General features: G+C 37.0%; 1 protein-coding gene across 2 annotated transcripts in view; it reads right to left on the bottom strand.

Annotated features, from left to right (window-relative positions):
- Nucleotides 1–20,563, bottom strand: part of EFNA5 (ephrin A5) — a gene marked incomplete at both ends in the record, with an annotated part of 204,837 nt that extends 184,274 nt beyond the window's left edge. For both annotated transcript variants that reach the window (XM_080638701.1, XM_080638702.1), the window contains one exon: nucleotides 20,439–20,563. In XM_080638701.1, coding sequence (XP_080494827.1) covers nucleotides 20,439–20,563 — 125 coding nt within the window. The remainder of the gene's footprint in view (nucleotides 1–20,438) is intronic.
- Between the last annotated feature and the right edge of the window lie 1,039 nt (nucleotides 20,564–21,602).

Genomic DNA, 21,602 nt, shown 5'->3' with positions numbered 1-21,602 from the left:
TAAGTAATTATGCCAAAGAAATTGTCTATGCATGTTGTGGGCTCTATACTATAAAGGAGCAAATTTTAATGCTTCAAAAAGAACTTTCATAGATGCATCCTGGATTTTCCTGGCAGTAAAATGCCAGTCATGATATCAGAACTGTTCTGTTGGATGAGAAATAAGGAAATAAGGCATACACACAAATGTGAAGAATATAGAAAAATAGAAGGAAACTGGCTTAGACATAACAGTTTGGGAAGAACTGTTTTTATTTCATTGGTGTAAGTCACAACTGATTTTTTTAAATAGAAATATCAAATACACATACAGGATGTATATGCATATCCTCAGTGCTGGCAAAAGCAGCAATTCCAATAATCCTACCCAAGAATAATTGAAACATGTAATAAAAATATACACTTGTATATTTTCCTGAATTCCATGTCCTAAATTATTCTCTTATTAAAATTACAATATAGCAATGAAACTCAGTACTGGATTGTCAAGAAATAAAATCATGTTGCCCAATTACAGTACCATTGTTTGCTATTGTTTCTGACTAACCAAGTCAAATCCTGCTAACACTCATTTTTACATTTCTCGTTAGTCACAAATGAACAAGTCAACACAGAATCTGGTTGAGAAACAAATACAAAAGAACATAAAATTTAACTCCCTGCTGAATCCGAAACAAAGAGGCAAAGACACACGTGAATGAACCCTGCTCAGTTAGCAGGCTGTTTCCATCCCTGATTAACCTGTCTAAAGCAATGGACTGACTGGGCACAAACCCCATGCTCTAGACCAGTTCTTCATCATGTTTTGTGATTTCAATTAATTCATCGAAAGGCCACAGTGCCATAGGAAATGGGCTGTACCAATCAAATGTGGAAACTGATTACAGTGAACCTAAACTGAAAATCAGTACCTGCACGGATGATGGGCATTTTTCTTCCCTTTGTTCTCAAGCAGGTCTTTTTCAGTGTAAAAGGTGTAAATGGTTAGCGGTGCATTAGGCAATGTAACTCTATGTTGCAAATTGTCCCCACATCCATTAGCTTCAGTCTTCATAGAAACATGTCTAACAAGTCTTCGTATGATTTTGTTTTATTCTTTGCAGTCTGCTACTGTAAAATAAAACACTCTTCTTGAAGAGAGCGTTGAAGAAATTCAACTCCTCACAGCCTTTCAACATTCTAATGCTTCACAGTCTTTAAAGAAAACACAGGTAGAATTAAATTAAAAAAAAAAAAAAAAAAAAAAAGAAAAAGAAAGAAAAGAAAGAAGAGAAAAGAAAAGAAAAGAAAGGAAAAGAATAGAAAAGAAAAGAGAAGAGAAGAGAAGAGAAGAGAAGAGAAGAGAAGAGAAGAGAAGAGAAGAGAAAAGAAAGAAAAGAAAAAAAAGAAAAGAAAAGAAAAGAAAAGAAAAGAAAAGAAAAGAAAAGAAAAGAAAAGAAAAGAAAAGAAAAGGAGAAAAAAAAATCTGAATGACCTCAAGAAACCCATTCAGTTTTATGGTATTTGTCCATCATAAAATGTTGGTATTATAAAAAAAGGAAAGAAGAATGTGGAACTTTTAAAAGAAACAGTATGCATATATCATATCTTGACTGCATATGAATCAGAGTATTTTGCATTAATATGGTACAGTTATAGTCACTTGAAATCAGATAAATTTTTACATAATAAAAGACTCACAAAATTTTGCAGAAAACAAATGCAACTCAGTGTACAGTAGTAAGTACCAATAACTACCTGTTTTTCAAACTGACTTCTACTGAAATGGGAAAACAGCTATTTAGATTGTTAATGTACAAAATAAAGCTGCATTAAGGGACAGTCAAGCAATTGTAGCATTAGAGACAATAAAAAAAGTAAGAACATATTTCAACCAAGACTTATAAGCTTTCTAAAAACCTCATGGTTGCAGCTGAAATATCAGCTACAGTAGTGAAGGAACACAATTTTGGGGTTTGAGGGGTTGGGCTTTTGGGTTTTTTAGCATAAGAGTGAAGAAGCAAATATATTACAATTTTGATTGGTCATTCCATTTTAACAAAAGCCATTCAATTCACAAATGAGTGCTGTTTAGAACTGTTGATTTGGCAAGTACAAAAAAAAACCAAACCCTACACTAAATTTTAAAGCAGAAGAGGGACAATTTATACAACAGTACATTGTTTTCCACTCTGAAAAATAAACCCTTCCAAAATGCAGTCATTTAACAGTATCTCATATCCATATGCTTTAAGGTTAAAATAAAAATCTTATGGCTCAGGTAACAGAAGTATTCCAATCATTGCAGAAGCAGTAACTGAATTTTCCTGTCTATAAAATATCAATCATAATATTAAAATTGTTGTATTAGGTAAGGAAGGAGGAAGGGAAGCATACACATAAATGAGAAAGATATTAAAAAAAGAAAGAAAAGTGGCTTAGACAAGAGTCTAGTTACATGTTTCCTTAAACAGGCTTTATTGAAAGTCACGTTGCATTCCAGGCATACAGAAAAAATCTTTCTAATGATGTTTAACTTTCTCAAGTCCCTGTTTGTGATGCAGTGGTTTTCAGTAAAATGTGTTTTCCAGCTCTTGGTTCAAACTCCAAGACAGAGGAAAACATAACTACTGGTTAAAATTGGAAAACCAGCAAGATGTACATCTGTTATGTGTTTAAAATACCAGTTCAAAGGAAAACACTGCAGAAAAAAAATAAATCTAAACCTTCCTCTTCTATATCACAACTACAAATGCCTCAACTATGCATTTCTGCCTGCAGAACAGATGAAGGAACTTGAACAGATCTGGAGATCAGCAAATAATGTTTACATAGGGTATTCTTTTCATCAGGGGGAAAAAATAAAGGGGAGAAAAAATATTTGTGGGAGGGAGTTCTACTTCAACTCAACAGGTTTTATATTCTCAATTAACCTACACACCAAATCAACTGATCTCTAATGAAATTAAAATCCTGTTTAACTAAAATTCAATCACACTGCTCTACAGCAATTTATAATAAGGTGTTACCTAGTTATCAAAAATCATTTTTGATGGCTTTCAAATCATGCTGTTCTCCATAAGCTTGAAAAACAATGCTTCTGCTATCTTTAAGGCACCATACTTGAAGTTTCTTATCAAAAGTATATTCATATTTCAAGTAATTTCCATTCTTGTTTCAACTTCTCCTACCCCACCCTTGAAGACTGGTTTCTTCCTGCTATAGTGCTGCTAGAGGGTGCAAGCAAAGCACAGTGCAAACTCACTATTAATGTAGCGTCAAGCACTTCTGCTACTTAAAGGAATAGTGCAGTAACAAGACAATCTTATTCCCATCTGAGGAGAGTAAACAGAATTTGCTTTTATATAGCTCTCTTCATATTCAAAATATCCCAATATTCTTTACAATAATGAGACAGATACACCGTCAGTTCGGTAATCTTAAACGCAGAGGGCAAGGTTTTGTCTTGCAAGTAGGAAGAAAAGGAGGTTGTGGGTCCTTTGAAGTTTCTGTATATCATCTAGACTGAAGGAGAGGAGGGAATGGAGAACTAAGACAAAACAGAAAGGGAAAAGGACAGCTGACCGTTGTGAAGTGGGAGACTTATCTTCCATCACATTCGAGAAGTACCTATCTTTTTTGTTTAGGTTTGTTAGATTTTTAGTTTGGTGCAGCTTTTTTTTTTTTTTTCTTTTTTGGGTGTGTTGGGGTTTGGTTTGGTTATTTTTGCTCCGTTTTGTTTTTTTTTTTTTGAGACTGGCAGCAGATACAAAGCAAATCATACCCTTCTCTGATGGAATTTTTTGGGCAGGAAGGGAGGAAGGAAGGGAACTAGGAAGCCTGGTGAGATGAATTTCATTTTCATCACAGAAGCCAGGGATCTATAGGCATACAGAGTTTTGGTGAATGTAATATAGTATGATATATTACTCACCCAGTATTACTCAACACAAATATAAGCTTCTGCTATCCAATGAGGATGCCATTCAGTGAGGATGAACTGGCCAAGGAAAGCACAACAATCTGCAGCCTGTGTTTTATTGCTGTGTTCCTAAATGAATTAATAAAAAGTGGTGGCCTAATTAGACTACATCCTCTGCATCTTGCCTTTCTTCTGCACAGCCAAGACAACAGCTACATGGGACAAACTCTCCAAAATACTTCATCCATTTCTGCTCTGATTAGAACATCAAAACAGTGAGGGAGGGAGAGCTGCTCAAGAAGCCACCTTCATTGCCTAGCTGTTCACAAAGTATTGCAGAATCTTTGGCAAGAATCACCCCCTGAAGGGAAAAAGTTGGTACCTCTTCTCCACACACTACCTAAATGATGCTAAGACTACATTCACCTAATACCTCACGCCAAAAGTGGGTGATTTTGTACGCTCCACTTCTGCAAAGCTTTATGTAACTCACAGCATAAAGTCCTTGTCCTCCCCTTCTTGGTTTTTTTTTTGGAGGCTTCCCTTTTCTCTGCACTGAGCAGTTACACCTTCAGCTGTGTTCACTGTTCAGTCTCTCCTCATTGCCTTTCTTCTCCTCCTTACACATGCATACTTTAGCCCTGGCTGTGGAGTGATGACTGAGAAGGAACAATAGGAGCCTTTCAAATCTTCAGAGCAAGCTTTGAGCAAGGCTCAGCTCAGAGACCCAGTCAATACTTACTGCAGTTCGAAGCCATTGTTTCATGGCTCCTCCCAAGCAGAATGCATTAGTTGGGAACCCCAAGACCTTATTTTATTCTAACAAGGTAAAAATAAGGGAATGAACAGATTACAACCAAAAATACTTTTTCTTGGAAATATTCGTGGTCACAGAAACAGAGAAAAGGGGACAAGAAAGGTAGAGAGGACACTGAACATACTACAACTTATGTTTGAAGAGTCATAAGAGTAATCGGTCACTTACAATTAGGAAAGCAGTTCTACCCCTAAACTGATTACCAAGTTTGTAAACCATGCATCAGACAGCTACTATATGCAAATCCATTTAGTGACCCAAGCAAATGAAGTATGCAAAGAAACACATCTCTTGTCCTGTTTGCAACACCAAGGTCACAGCATGACCACAGGTTACAGCATGACAATGAGGTATAGCAATGCATCCTTTTGCACAGATACAACCTTCTGATCTTTATAAACTATAAGTAAAAAACACCCTTTCAGCTTACCAGGAGAACAAAGACAAAAAAATGGTTAAGAATTTACATTCTTGCACATTAAGCACTGAAGTCATATGAAGCTGTAATTATTTGTCCCCAAAAAGGGATGACTTCACACATAATGACAGAATGATTAAATGTTTTTAAATAATTTTTTTTCTCATTAAAATATCAGGATTTTTTTTTTTTTGCATTGCAATCACGCTTCTGTAGAACTACGCATCAGAATACTTCTGACGAAGTATACAGAATACTTCTGTAGAAGTATTCATCAGAAGTTTGCAGAATCGCAGCAAGACCAACAAAATCAAAAGAAACATCCTGGTAGAAAACCGAGGTAGTCATTTGTAGAATCTCCCCACCTTCTTTTTCAGCTTCTTCTTTTACTCCCCATAACATATCCACATTATACAAAAAGAAAAAACAAAAGCAAACTAAAACAAGCAAACAAAAAGCCAAAAAAAACCCACAAAAAACACAAAAAACAAACCACAAAACCACCAAACCTCCCAAAACCACATTTCTATTAGTGAAATACAACTGGACACACAATCATCATTTACCTGTTTGATCTGTTTACAGTAGTTAAGTCCTGTTTGAACATGCTTTCTTATCTTAGACTCCACTGAAAGTTTTGAGTAAAAGAGCCTGACAAGCCAGTGATACATCAGGAAAAATTACAGCTTTAGCTTCACATGTGTCAGGATCTTTTGAAAAACACATTTTTTTCAGCCCTGAGGTTAAAGTGTATGCAACAGCAGAACACATGTCGCTTTCCATTTCACATGTTCAGGTTTCAGATGCATGGAGTTTTAATTGTGTGAGTTGCTTTATTTGACAAGGTTGCATTCTTGTCATGGCATTTGTTCAATTTTTGAAATTTGATTCTCAACGCCACTTCTCTCACTTTCAAGAAAAGCTCATAAGCACTAAAAGACAGGTAGAATGAACTAGTACAATTAAAGGAAGACAAAAACACATCTTCAACAGAGGTAAGACTCCTGAGTAACTGCGAAATGCTTATTTCCAAAACAGAGTTCAAAAGAATAAAGTTATGAGGCTTCCCAGTCGTAAGGAAATAAGTGCAGGTTCGTAACAAGTTTATCTTACCCATCTTTTATATTGTATTCTCCTAACATCATATGCAGGGTGAAAATTTTAATCAATATACAGATAAATAAGCTTTCATATATATAAAACAAACGTGTAACCATACTCGAAACAGTAGCTAAGACAAAACCAAATTTTTTAAGAGGAAAACAAAATCCTGTAAACAACAACCAAAATGAAAAGTAAAACGGGCTTTGCAGAAGTGGTAAATGAAAGCACACGTTAAATCTTCTTTAGGGAGACTTAATCATGTTCTATTTTTTAACATAGCTTAGCATTACTAATAACGTTTTTTAAATTTGGAGAGAAATAAAAGAGAATGAGGCACACTGAAGTACTGTCGACTGAACAATTGATACTTACTTCATTGTCTTCTACTACTGCAACATAAAAAATAAAATAACATCCCAAATCATTCAGTAAGCTCAATGGGAATTTCATGCAAATATAGCACAGCACATGGTCAGAGTATGGGTAACACACTATTTCTTTTACTCTTGTTGATTAGATAAATATTGCAGAATACAACTTTAGGTCTATTTACACTGTTGTAGAATACTGCAGAAAAAGATGATTAGTAATCAAGTATTATCATAAATCAGAATATTCTGCATTAATCAGGTAATTTCTCAACTGACAAGCCATATTTGTGCAAACACTATTCTTGATTCTGACTATTATTTATTAAATAAAAACATCACTGTAGTGATGTGGACCACGATTAGAAGAAAGTGCAGGAAAAGTTCTAAAACCTATGAATTTATCTTAAAAAAAAATAAAAAAATTTTTCTATCTCAAAGGTGGGAAAGTTTCTCAGAACAAACCCATTAAGAATACTATCCCTAACGGGAATCAGTATGCATCTCTAGCATATTTAACTGAAAAACACAGAACTTTTTCACCTGGGTACATCACCATATTTTTTGGGGACTAAGACACTACCAAAACTTGCTCTATCTCTGACATTTTCATTAGAATGTGGAAAGCAGAGGACATTTTGTCTTAAGGGTAGAGCTGAATATGACAGAAAACAGAAAATTCAAGAAGATTCAGTTAAACCTATCTGATAGTAATTCTAATCTAAAAATCAAGTCTCATAACCATCCACTGTGCTAGTTTTATGAAGAAAATAACTACACAAAGAAAACGCATCATTCCTCTGCCATACATAAGAAAAAAAACAGTACAGAAACCTTAATTGGGCCTGGGAATGATCTGATTTACTCATAGAAGTTACAAAGGCAAAATTGCTTTCATCAGTAATAATGCATTAGCTCCAAAATCTACATCTGAAATAAAATGCTTATGAAACTCTTCCAAATGCTTTGTTCTGAAGATGGCCATTTTATCAGCACTAAATCAAGACAGCTAGTATGAAAAATGGAAAACAGGGATTCCTTTTTACAGTAAGCTATAAAATGTAGTTCAGTCAGACAGGGTCTGAAAAAGTAATATTAAAAGTAATGCTGTAAATCACTAAAATGCCTTCTTTTTTAAAAAAAAAAAAAAAAAAAAAAAAAAAAAAAAACAAAACAAAACAAAACAAAACTGATTCATGCTTCAGACTAGAAACAGTGAATACAGAGATTCTCTTCATAAAGTGTTCTTCCCAAGTAAGTTTTATATAACTGAGATATAGAGAAAGGGTTTGCTTGGAATTTGAATGCAGTGAATAGCATTTATATCATGAGAAACAAGTATGTTCTACTTCTCTAATTACTTTTCCTTTGTCACCCACACTGTCACTTGTTATGATAATGTGACTCTTAACCTTAATGACAAATTTCATACCACCTTGATTAAAGATACTGCAAATAACAACACTTTTTATTTTGTTTTTATTTTAATGAAAAATCTCTTTATACTCTGAAATCCCTCAGCCTTTCTGCTAGTGAGTTCCTACCTACAATATAACTTTTGAGAGAGTGATATATATTTCATGGTTTTAAGTAAGGATTATGCTACATTACAAAATGATCGTGTTCTCTGCAGGAAGTGTTGCTAGTATTTTTCACAAAGGTAGGTTGTTTGAAGACTGTTTAAAGCATAAGTTCTTCAATAAAACTGTGTATGCATTCCTTTACAACATTTATGAACCCAGCATAAAAATCTATTAAACATTCACAGGACACTTTTGAAATAGATTTAAAAAATCAACTTCACAGAAAATTTTCAAATATTTCTTGAAACCTTATAGGCAACTCAATATGAATACCTGCAGGTAACATTAAATGGAGCAGTGTTTTACAACTGGATCTATCGACACATAGGCTACGAAACATGATTAAATTTCAACTGTGTTCACAATAAATACAGTTTAAGAATTAGAACTTGATTTTTTGTGGGGCTGAATTTTAAGCAAAATGAACTTATTTCATCCACATGTGTAGTCTCAAATTAAACATGCGTTGCAGTTCCTGAAAGATGTGTCTTCCTCTCATTATGTTGTACCTCATAGCCACTACACACCAACAAGTCCACTGGAAATCAAGAAAAAGGTCATACGTGGTATTCCATTAAATGAAACTTCAAGAAAAATTGCTTTCTCATTCTACCGGCAGCCTCAAAAATACCGTGACATACCACACAATAGGAATCACTGCTCACAATTTTGGTAAATAGGTAATAAATTACATGGTTTATATATTAAGGAGTTTGTATTTGCAAGGAGAGGTAGCATTCTCCAGCAAAACAGGGACTTTTATATTGTTCTATTTTTTAGAAAACAGACTTCTTTCCTCAATATAATGTTTCATTATTTCAAAGAAAAAATAATTCTATCCTATTTGTGCATTCACAAGATCCATATGGTCTTTAAGGAATATCTTATCTAGAAGAGAACAGCGTATCGCATAAAGTGCTTTGGAAAATATATAACCTGTATCCCAGTGGTGTGCTACTATATCTGATTAATTTTACCTTCATGATCTTAATATTTTTTTTTGGCACATACGAAATTGTCCTCCACCGTATATGATGTCCAGCACCTCAGAGTTTAATGCCTATCAGCAATCACATATGATAAGACAGTTCTCACTTTTGAAACTGATGACAGCAAATCAGCTACCAGGTTCTCTTTTACCTGCTTCAACCCCCTAAAAGATGCAGGTCTCAATTCTGCAAAAAACTGTTTTAAAAAATTAAAAAAAAACCAAACTCTAGAATTTATTGTGCCCCAACCAGACAAATACCCACAGGGAAGCTACTGTGCCCTCTCACTAGATTTGATACATGCAGATTGTGTAGCCTCACAAAAATCAACAAGCCCAAATACTTAAATTCTTACTCATGATCTACACCATAAAATCATCAATACAGACCTAAATCAACTCCAATACAAAGCAGTGGGAGAATCTTTTTACTTCAACAGAGCTGGATCTGAACACTGCCAAAAATACTTCAATAAAAAAGCATCAGAAGGTGGTGTATCAAAAAATCCCACCCAACCAAATTACAGTAGATCTTGCAGTATCTATCGAGGCACACAATCCAAATAAATAGGTGAATTTCCTCATTAATACCCATCAGCCCCTGCTGCCTCCAGCAAATTTTGAAATCAAGCATACTTATTTAAACCACTTCCTTAATCCACTTAAAGGACTTTTTTTTTTTTTTTTTTTTTAAGATATTTTAGAACATATGGGTATAAAAAAGCAGAAATAAAATCTAAGACAATCAGGCACCAAGCAGTCTCAAAATCCTCACATGGCTCCTGTCTGCAACTCTAGGTACCTAAATATAGTCAAAATTCTGGTTTTGAGGATCTATTCCCTTTTAAATCAGTGGACTAAAAAACTTGCGTAAATAAATTACTCATTTTACAGAATAACAAAAAATAATTATAAATGTTAGTGTGAAGCACAACTTCACTTTTTCATTGTCTTAAAGACAGCATTAAGGATAATTCACTCTGCAATTACTTATGCTTGCATTTGGAAATATTTGTGCACTGATAAGTAGAACTGACACACCAAAGCCGCTACTGCAGTATTAAAAAATCTCTAACCTGATTTTCCTGAAGATGACCTGCACATCATGGACTGAAAATACAAGGAAAAGGTAAACATGCAAACCAGCTGCTTTCGCTCAGCTTTTTTTTTTTTTTTTTTTTAATTTTATTCTAGTTTACTATGCAGGACACAAGCGAAAGTATACAAAGGCTAAGATTATTTACACCCAGTTAATAAATGCAGGCAAATACTGCCTTTGATCTCAGCAATTTTATTGGAAAGCTCAGTTCATAAGGAAGTGTGCAAGACAGAAAGAAAGACAGAAAGGCAAACCTGGCTGAAATGCACAGGGAAAAGTGTATGCAACTTAGGCGCAAGTGAAGTGACAAATACAACCCTAGAATTAAGATCATTTGAATGCACAAATAATAAACTTCCAAGTAAATGTCACTTCACTATGACTGAGTTTCCCCAATTGGGTATTGTATACATATAATTTTATATATATAATTATTAGGCACACACTTCCCATGTTCTTTCCCCCCAAAAGCAGAGCTGCCAATGGTGACAGCAGAGTGTGTAATTAGTTTTTACTGTTCCCCTGACAGCCATAGCTCTGCAAGGACCTCTTGCCTTTTCCATTGTAAATGTTATGGAAAAATACACTAATGACAGGCATTTAATTATGGCACAGCGACCATGATGGGAGCTGTGCCAAAAGTGATTGGCAGTTTTGGATACCAGATATTCATAGCAATGGTTCTTTTTCTCCCATACCTTGTAATCCAGAAGACTGAAGATACGATTTTGTAAAATATCTTCTCTAAAGCTTTGCTTATTGTCTACAGATATTATTATTAATAACCACACCTTAAGGACAGAAAAATAAACAAGCAAAACACTAACTTCTTCTTATTGTTAAAAAGTAACATAAGGTTTTTTGAAAGATTTACCCACTGACAATGACATCAACATGAAAGAAATCCCCACCAACTCATAGCTGGCTTTTTTTTTTAATTTTATTATACATAGCTAGAAATAAAGATACTATGTCTGCTTAACACACCTTTATTCAATATTTACAATAAACTGTCCCACGTTCAGCTGTAGTTGCCGAGGTGCTTTTTTGCCTGATTAATTAACAATTGGGAGACATGCTTTTGGCAGCTTTTGTATCCCTGTTATTTCTTCTGGTTTGGCACAAAAACTCCCTTTTGGGAGCACCAACATTTGTACTGTACCCTGCTTAGTGATGGATCACTAATTTTTAATAAACTAAGCCCCAAGAGAACTGCAAAAAGATGTATAAGTGTATCAGAGCAATAGCTGTAACCAAATAATAAATTTTTAAAAAGGAGGGCAGGGGAGAAGAGCTGTTGCAGTACATAAAATATGAGGTCTTTTCCAGATTATGCATGGAAAGCCTATCCAAGAGATCACATATAGTCTGAAGACGTAGGTCTGAATTGGATTTTAACTACTTGATCCAAATCTTTAAAAAGCTTTAAAAAAGCTTAAAAAAAAAAATTTAAAAAAGCTTTTAAAAAAACTAATGTGGGTGCACAATTTCCTTGAAGAACACTATATCTGCATGTCCCTTCACTGTTTCTCATCCCTCCCCCACTACCAGATGAATGAAATTACTCTGTGAAGCAGATCTCTATGAAGAATGGCCACACAATTCTGGACCAAATGGTTCTATGTCTATGTAGCAGCCACAAATCCCTGGCTCAGCTGAACAAAGCAACATTATTCCTAAGTGGTAAGTTTGGGAATATAAAAGTGAAGCTGTCTGGGTCTAAAGTGGTAACTTTCAAATGGCTGCAGAATCAGTGTTGGCAGTCCATCCCCCATCCAGCTGGCCCTCAAATCAGTAACTTCAAAAATGCAGTTTGCCATTATGGTGGCTTAAGGCACTTTGTGTGCCAGTGCAATGACCATGCTGTGTGTGCATGTCAGAAGGTCAATACTTTGAAATTCCAGAGTCTCTCTTTATTTCCTTCTTTGCTGGAAACAATAGGAAAGAAAGCAGGATTGATAGCTCCTACTTTGTTAACTTCTGCTCACCAAATGCCCTGCCTATATGAATACATAACTATTTTTTTAAAATCTGAAATCTGATCAGACAACTGCAGCAAAGAAAAAAAGCCAAACAAACAAACAAAAACCACAAAAAGCCAAACCATAGCTGGTTTTCCTGCTCATTAACAACATTAATTAGCAAATTTCTATGCAATGACTTTTAACAGTTCCAGTGGAGGCAACATCATGAAAGCTGCTCTCAGTCCTCACCTAATGCCAATGAACTAGCATAGCTACAAAGATCATCATCAAGTCTATCAGTAACTAAAATAAAACACTTTTTTCTGTCCCTCAAAAAGAAATACACTTACATTTTACTTATGCAGAACTGCCGAAACATCAAAATACTAAACATCGAGAGATCTGGCTTTTTTTTTTTTTTATTAGTTTTGATGAAAAGATTTAGAATGTGTTCAGCTCCAGTTTCAAAGGTACAGACTGAGGTAAGATACTCAGATTTATTTGTAAAATTTAAACAGAGCAAAAATTAAAATTAAAAATCCAATGTATAGTATACCAGAATGATAATAAAAATGTATATATATTTCTTAGCAATTCTCTAAGTGATAACATAATGTCAGGGAGCAGAATTTCTTCTGAACTGTATTATGAATATGAAAAATATTACTCTGAAGTCTACAAAAGCAAAAAGGTGGTGTTCCATTGCTATCCACTAGAGAACAGCTGCAGTGATAACTGTTACTGATGGACAATTCAGTGTGAAGAAGCTAGCCACTGGCCAGCACTCACCTCTAAGCAAAAAACTTAAATCATTTTGGAGAGGGATAATTGTATTATTTTAACAGATAAAGAATGTCAGTGATACACAGCTAACATTAACTACAACGCAAAACACATTATGTCAAAAAATGCATCCTTTCAAAAGTCACAAGGCCAAATTTTATCTTTCTGAATGGAACAAAACGATACGTCAGCAAAGAGTGGTCAGAGTCAAAGCAAATGCGTCTCCTACTCCAGTTTTTTTACCTCACCAGATAGTTCACAAGCAAATCATTCTTTGTCTGCACTCCAGTGCTATTTCATTACCATCACCAAAAGCTAAAAATGGTGCCTATCAAATAAGAGGGTTCTTCAAGAGTCCAATGAAAACAAACAACAAATATAAAGTTACTAAATGAGAAACACAAAGTAAAATGTTTTAGCGTGGGTATTACTGTTGAACAGTTCCTCATTAGATTAATATGCTGAATTCACAACAGAAAATTACCAAAGTAGAAATCAACTACTTAGGGATTTTGTCAGTTTGAGATCTTTTCTTTTTCTTCCATGCCCTGTATCACCATGGATTTGTAAATTCTTCCACTAGACTATGATGCAAGTGACAATAAGAATTGTAATTTTCAATGCTTTTCAAGTAAAAATTGCCGAACCTGAAGAAGAATATGCAATAAATTGGCATTAGCCATTCAAGCAGATCTTGCTAATTAACAGGAGTCTTGTGTATCTTCTCATTAGCTGATTTTTCTTTTGACAGCATTTTTACTGTCATGCATTTAAATAGAAAAATGGCCATAAAACTCCAAGCTAACAGTTAACAGAACAGGGACACAAAACAGTTTTTCTACATTTTGCAGGAATCAAAAACAACTCATTTTTTTTCTAAAACTAGGATTCTAACAAAGTATTTTCATTGACCTGTGAACAGTAAAATATGAAGGATGTTTCCCCAGATGAAATTATACATATATATGTATTGGGGGGGGGTGTCTTTTCCTTTTATTGGAGTTCTGCAGAAAAGAATACAATCTCAATCCTCGCGGACCAGTGTTCTTTTTGCAAATATTTTCAAATAATTGATTTTAACACAGATTACTTAAAAAATGTGTAGGAGTGGGAATTGTGGGTAGGTAATGTAACAATCTATGCTCAGTTTCTTAAAAAAGATTTCAAACATCTATACATGCTTGCACACTAATACCACCATTTTAAATGCGCTCAACTATAATCTAGCTTGTAGAGACTACAATGACTAGAGAGAATGTAAAAATGCAAGGAAGACTTCTACTGTGTGAAGGATTCTAATCTTCCATTCAACTATGCAGAAGCACATTACAGTAGAGCTTACTCATAAAAACTGTAATACCACCGGAAAGCAATTTCAGTAACATGGCTGTTTATTTTAAACCAAATATTTCCATTTCATTATGTTGGTGTGCTGCTGACTGACTAAATTTTAAGCACAAATACAAGGAGAACTTAAAACAGGGCCCTCTATTCTCAACAGTCAATTACACCATTCAGAAACACTGGAAAATTAAATTAATAATAAGACTAAAGAAATTTTCAAAAAACAGTGCTGAGAACTGGATATCAGAGCAAAAAGTTGGAAAAAAGTCCCAGTTTCAAAATACTTCTAATTGCATTTTAAAAATCTGAAAAACAGTGAGCCAAAGCAAGACAGGCTGTATCTCACAGCTATGGACAAACTATTGTATATTACTGCTTTCTTCAGGAAAGGTAGCGTCTTTGTTACTACCTTCTCTAAGGTGATCCAAATGATCAGCCTTCGTCACGTGCTTTCTTAAAGTCTGATATTTCAACAATGTAGTACTCTGCCCAGCGACAAACTGGCTTAGGAAGAAGTAGGAACAAGGTACTCTAATAAGCCCAGAGATCTCTCAAAGCGTATCCCTGTAATCTTTGCTGTTTCTCTTTATATGTACCTCAAGCCTGAGTGCTTGCTTATCTACCTACTCATCTATTGACCTGGGGACTACTAATGTGCAAAGAAACAGCACAATGGGAAGATGGCTAAAAACAAAACCACAGATTCTAAAAAAAATAAAATTTCATTATTACTTATAATTTTAAAACAAAAGACATTAGCTGGAAGATGGGACCTGGGAATTAGTTTGTGAGCTATTTGTTTTCTAAACATTTACGAGTAAGATTCTCTTCTTACACAACAGTCATGATTTACTCTACACCACACCACCTTCTAATGACACACACCAATGTATACACGCGTATGTATATATGTGCATATATACACATAAGTATACAGACACATACATTGAAATGTATATATATTTGCATACGAATGTGTACATATTACATATCCCTCTCCTTATGAATGCAAAGACCATGACCCTGAAGAACTAATTGTATTCATTCATTTTCTCAGCCCAGCATGAAGCTGGTAAATTGCTGGGATCATAGCAACAGGGAAGAGAAAGGAAGGTTCATCTTTATCTGTCCATCTCCAAAAGGATACAGGGCTAGCAAAAAGAATGCAGGGAAGTGTCCTCACTATGTGCATTTGGAAAAGATTTAATAAGAAGTATTCCATGAAGACCATGTACCACTTTAACAATGTGCCCTTCATATGTAGGTGGAACCCAGTGAAACTATTGTTCTTTGTGCAATTTTTTCACAGAATGTTTCAAAATGTTTCAAAATCCCACTTTTAAAATAAACACCAATATTTTGGAGACACAGGGTGCTAGTGAAACTATTTAAAGCATGGAAGGCAGGTGTAAAAAATGGAAGGCTCTACCACCAATCATTAATTACAACAAATTAGAGATTTCTTGAGCTCTTGAAGCAAGCTGCTGGGTAAAATGCTCTCAAAATGCAAGGTATGCGATTTCAAAACAGTTTCATAGAAGTGAAAGTGTATGTGTGTATCCCAAGCGCTTAAGCTCCTATGCTTCCCTTGACATACAAAAATTATATGGAATACCAAAGAAAAAACAAATGCCTTGATTTTGCCCGTCTTCATCCTCAACTTCTTAGTTGTTCTTAACACACATAACTGTCTTCATTCGACTTCAACTGCTTCTGCATGGTTTCTCTAATCTCTGAACACAGGCAGAACTATTCCTACTTGGAAAACAAACAAGCCAAACAAACAAACAAACAAACAAACAAAAAAATAACATAAACCAGCCACATGATCTCAACATATCAACCAGCATGCCACGGTGAAATCTGCAAACACATGTAAACAGACAGTAGGCTAGTCAGACATTCACCCAGCCAGCCAGAGTGCTCCTGAGCAGTGCCAGGCAGGCATAACCAGACACAGCCTGGGCTTCTAAAAATTAAATCTATGCATCTAGCTGGTTCAGGGAGGCACTTAAGTACACATCCATTCACCCACACAACTGCAATAGAACTTAAGTGCATCCATATGCTCTTCAGGGAAGTCAAATGCTTTCCTGAAAAAGTGCCTAAATACTCAGCTACAGAATCCACCTGAGTTTAAACATTCATTGTGAAATTCTGGTCTACGCATAGAATTTTCAGAAGCATGCACTTCACTGCTCCCAAATATCTATCATTAAAAAAAAAAAAAAAAAAAAACCAAAAAACAAACAAAACAACAAACATAAAAAAAATCACAAACCACTATACCTCTAGCAATAATGATCAAATTGTGGTAAACAGCATAATTATAGAAACTCACCAGTTGAAGTTGAAATGATCTTTCAGTATCTAAATTCTCTAATAACCATCTAATTTCTTTATTTTATTATCCCCATAAATACACTGGGAGAAAATATAACAGCATCCTATGTCTTTATAGTTCTCTTGTGGATGTAACTTTATATACAATTTTTCTGTATAAGATACAGACAAATCCAATAATACTTCTAATAAAAATATATTTGCTTTCATGAGACTACAAGATTAGGCCTCTATATATGACCACAAACTAGACTTGAAATGCAAGTATTTGTAACCACCTTGAAACTTGCAACAATTTTTGAAGCTGCATAACCTGCCACTGAAGCAACTTACAGGGAAACACCTAAACATAAACCACAACAGGGAAGCAACAACCCTGCAAGCAGAAAAATGTAGCAACAATTACAAGTAGTTCAGCTTGAACTCTGACAAGATTAAAAGCAATAGCAAGCACTAAGCAAGTAGACCGCTTCAAAATTTGGCTCAGGTACACGACATTTTGCATAAATTCTAACTACAAGGACACTAGTAATCAAGACTAAGTGAATATGTTCCACTACAAAACTAACTCCACAAACTATTTTAAGTGTTGAATTCAGAATAACATTCTTTGACAATAACATTTTGCTGCCCCATATAAGAATACATATGCAAACAGTGCTGAAAGACTAAATGCACTTTAAGACACAAATCAGAATTTATGTACACTTAATTCTAAGCCTACATAAATAACAAAAAATATATTAGAACACATTTTCAAGCTTGAGATTTATTCCCAATTAAAAAAAAAAAAAAATATTAAGATTCCTTATTTCATTATACTTTAGGATCCTAACACTTAACATATTCTCACCTGGAACTGGACTACAGTATTTATGGTACTTCATGTATATTGATAATTAAATACACAAGAAAAATAAGGCACAGAATACTTACAATATTTCTAAGAACAGACTTAAGCTCTGTAACAATATGCAACTTCGATATTTCTACATGCTAATGATCATAGAACATTTTTAATTGTTCTAACAAACTTTGGCAACTAACTAAGAAATGTAATATGAACTTTGCTAATAGGGTCTTAGGAATTTTTGCTTTATTTACCAAATATTGTTCACACCAGGAACACTTATCAATTGGGCTACTCATCAATTTAATAATATGCCTTTTAAAAAGGATGAGATCTTTATAAATTTCAATAAGTTGCTAGAGTTTCATACTAAAAAACTAAACATTATTGAATCTGAGGAAAGGACAATCATTATGAAATTCTTCAAAGCTTTGATGGAACCTTAGAGTGCCTTTAATCATTGTCAAAATGATGAACATTTCATTTTTAAAGCGAATTATTTCTACAGCAGTTTATTAATTCTGAATAAATACAATAAAGAAGCAAGCTAAAGCACGATGGCATTTCTGTTTAACAAATGATAGTTATGTTTTGTCTTCTAATTTCAAATGGTTATCTCCAAAGTAAGCATCCCTACTTACTTCTATGTATATAAAAAACAGACTTTTCATCTCCCAAGTCTGTCTCTGCAGATAAAGCACTGAAAATTATTCCTGCAACACTGTTAACTGCTCTGACAATTTTGATAACCAAAGTGGATTTTGCCTTCAGCTTAGATTCTAACGAAACTAATTCAAACAGAGGCATTTTATTTTCTTTGGGTCTCTTACACCTACAATTCAGGTGTTTGGCTGTTTTTCTGTACTGATCATGGAAATCACACAAAAACTGGCACGCTGTGTAAAACAAAGGAAAAATACATCTGCACCCTGCTCCTTCTCATATTTCTCACTCACAGATAAACATGCCATGTCCAAATAGATATTTGCACTGTGAGAGCGCAGTGAACATTTAAAGACAAGTTTGTTTTTAAGAGAGGGTTTAGAAACATAATTCACTCTTTCTCTAGTGTTTGCAAGAACAACAAAACCATCTTTTTCTTTGTAGTCTGCTGATGTTTAATATTGGACTAAGAAGATACTTCATTAATGGTAATAAGATTAAATTTACTAGAATCCTTACAAAACCATTCAATGCATAATACCTACCAACTAGGTAAGCACTCCTTGTACCTTCAACTACCTTTACCTATGTGCAGTTATTGTGTAAGCACATCACACACAAGACAGCAGAAGTGAAAAATCCTGAAAGCAAGGCTATTTTTGAAGTATTAGCTGTTACACCAGCAATGTGTGCATTTAGTCGGAACTATTTCAACAATCCTCATTCTGCCCAATGGAATTTGCGAATTTTACTTACCCACCCACCCACTCAGTCAGCAGTTAATTTCATTTTGCTTAACAAGAACAGAAAAAACTCTGGTTTAGAGAGACAAGCAATTTTTTGAGAAGTGTGTTCTTTGATGTGAGATGTAACTTTTCACCTTATTTACTCCGAGATTTTTTTTTTGTTTGTTTGTTTTTTTAGTAACACATGTAAAACAGGGAAAATGTAGAGAGAGGGGTTTGGAAATATGAATGCTCATCATTCCCAAGCATGATTGTTACTTTGGACAAATCTTTGTCTCAAGCTTTTTTTGTCAACTACTTGTCACTGGGGCGTTGTTACCAGGATCACAACATTAAAGTGCTGGGCAGACCAGCTAAGTCTGGGCGCTTGAAAATTCTGCCCGTTAACTTCTGCACCACCTATTTTGAAGTTACTCTGGAATACCGAGGACTTTTCTGCAGACAACACAGATCTATTAAAAAACATGACATGTGACAAAAATCAGGGTACTAATCTCAAACCAAACAGCAGTATCATAAGTGTAAAAAAGAGATAACCTAAGATAAAATGTCCCCAGATTTACTTAGACTGACTAGACAGGGGGGGTTTGTGGATTTGGCGTTTTTTCTCTCGGGGCGGGGGGGGGAGGGGAGGGGAATATATCAAAAAAAGGGTGAGTTTGCTCACAAGCACTTTAACAAGGCAAAAAGAAAATGTAATACCCAGGTGGCTCTTTACGCAAACACATGGATACCATTTGGAGCAGGACTGAAAATTTCTGATGCGAAACATGAGGGAAAACTCCAGAAAAAAAATTAACGAAGCCATGAAGCCTCCGTTTTCAGCGGAAGGCTCGCTGAACCGCATGCTAAGCCTGCTGTCGAAAACCCTCCAGCGCGCCCGTGCGCAGGGAGGCTCTGCAGCACCGCTCACCCCGCCGGGGACACCCGCCGTGCGCCGGCAGCCCCGGCCTCTGGCTCTGAACCTACCTCTCTGCGCACGGGTACCTCCAGCCTGCCTCGGAGAGCCCCCCGCCGGGCGGGCAGGGCAGGGCAGGGCAAGGCAGGGCCGGGCGAAGGGAAAGACACCCCTCCGCCGCAGCTGGCAGCGATCCCGGCCACGGCTGCCGCGAAGCCGGGTCCGGCCGCCCCGCTCCGTCCCGTCGGGAAAAGAAACCCCTGCCTAGGGAACGCGCCTCGCCTGCGGCAGCGGCCCGCCGGGGGACAGCCGCTGCCCGCGTCCCCTCATCCCATCCCAACTCCCGGAGGCGCCTGTGCTCCTGCTGCCCACGGCGCACTGGAGGAGCATCCGCTTGGTGCCTGCCGAGCCCGGGGAAAGTGACGGGGACACAGAGAAGAAAAATGCCACCGCCTCCGTCCTCCTTCCCCCGTCGCTACCTCTATCTAGAACCCTCCGAAAAATAAAGTTTCCCTCCCCTAAGCTACCAGCCAGGGCAGTTTCTGCTCGCTCCGCGCCCGCCCCGCGTACCTGGGGTTGGTGCTGTTCCAGTACACGGCGTAGCGGTCGGCCACCGCCTTGGCGCCGGGCTCCTGCCCGCGCACGCACACCCACAGCGCCGCGGCCGCCAGCAGCAGCATCTCCACGTGCGGCATCGCGGCGAGGCGGGATGCGGAGAGATGGAGAAAGAGGGGGTGATAAAAACAAACAAAAAATAAAAGCGGGGAGGGCGCAGACAGGACCGAGCCGGGGGCGCCGGAGGCGGCGGGGTGAATAAATAAAAAGCGGTGCGCAAGAGGCGGGCCGGCTCCGCACCGAGCGCCTGCCGCTGCAGACGGGCAGCCGTCAGAGAGGCGTGATCCGCGGTCTCTCAGGGAGCCTCACCCCTGCGGGGGCCAAGGCAGGCGGCGGCGACGGCAAGAGGCTGGCGGTGCTCATTCACCGGGAGTCCCGCACGGAACCCCACTGCACGACATACACCGCCCCGACAGCGAGGCGGGAGAAGAGGCGCCGCTCCTCAGCCCCCTGCGAGCGGCCCCGCAGCTCGGGGGACGCCCGGGGGGGAGCGAGAGAGAGAGCGGGGAGGAGAGAGGGGAGGAGGAAAAAGAGAAGGAGATCTTTACCCTGCAAGCCCCACGGGGGGTCCTGGTAGTGTATTAAAGGCTGGCAGAGGAGCGAGAAGTACCAGCGAATCTTAAAGTACAAACTTTATGTTTTCCTTCCTGCCCCTCAGCAAATGAAAAAACAAACAATAAAATTAAAAAAAAAAAAAAAGAGGGGAAAAAGAAGAAAAAAAAAGGGGGGAGGGAGAGGATGCGCGAAGCAAAAGCCCTGAGGAGTTTGTTTGCTGCGCTGATGGAGTTGGGGAGCCTGTTCTGCAGCACAGAGCGTGTCTTGAAGACTTTGTGGAGTGGTTTCTTGTCCTTCCTGTTCCTGGGCGGTGGATGCACCAAGGACTGAGCAACAGCGAAGGCGGAAGGGGAAAAAAAAAAAAAAAAAAAATGAAAAGGAGTGGGATAGGGAAAAAAAAAAAAAAAAAAAAAGAACGGCCAATCCAAGAAATATTGCGGCGTGGAAGCCAAGGAGATGGAAATTAAAAAAACTGTTTTATGAGAGGGCGTGGAAAAGCAGCAGAACCTCGGAGTAGAAAATCAAGCCTGCAAACTCCTCTGATGGTGCTGGTCTTGGCTCGCC

The sequence above is a fragment of the Psittacula echo genome, assembly GCF_963264785.1.
Source record: "Psittacula echo genome assembly, chromosome: Z".
NCBI lineage: Eukaryota > Metazoa > Chordata > Aves > Psittaciformes > Psittacidae > Psittacula > Psittacula echo.
Note: the sequence above shows the minus strand (reverse complement) of the source record. Positions and strands in the feature narration are given on the sequence as shown.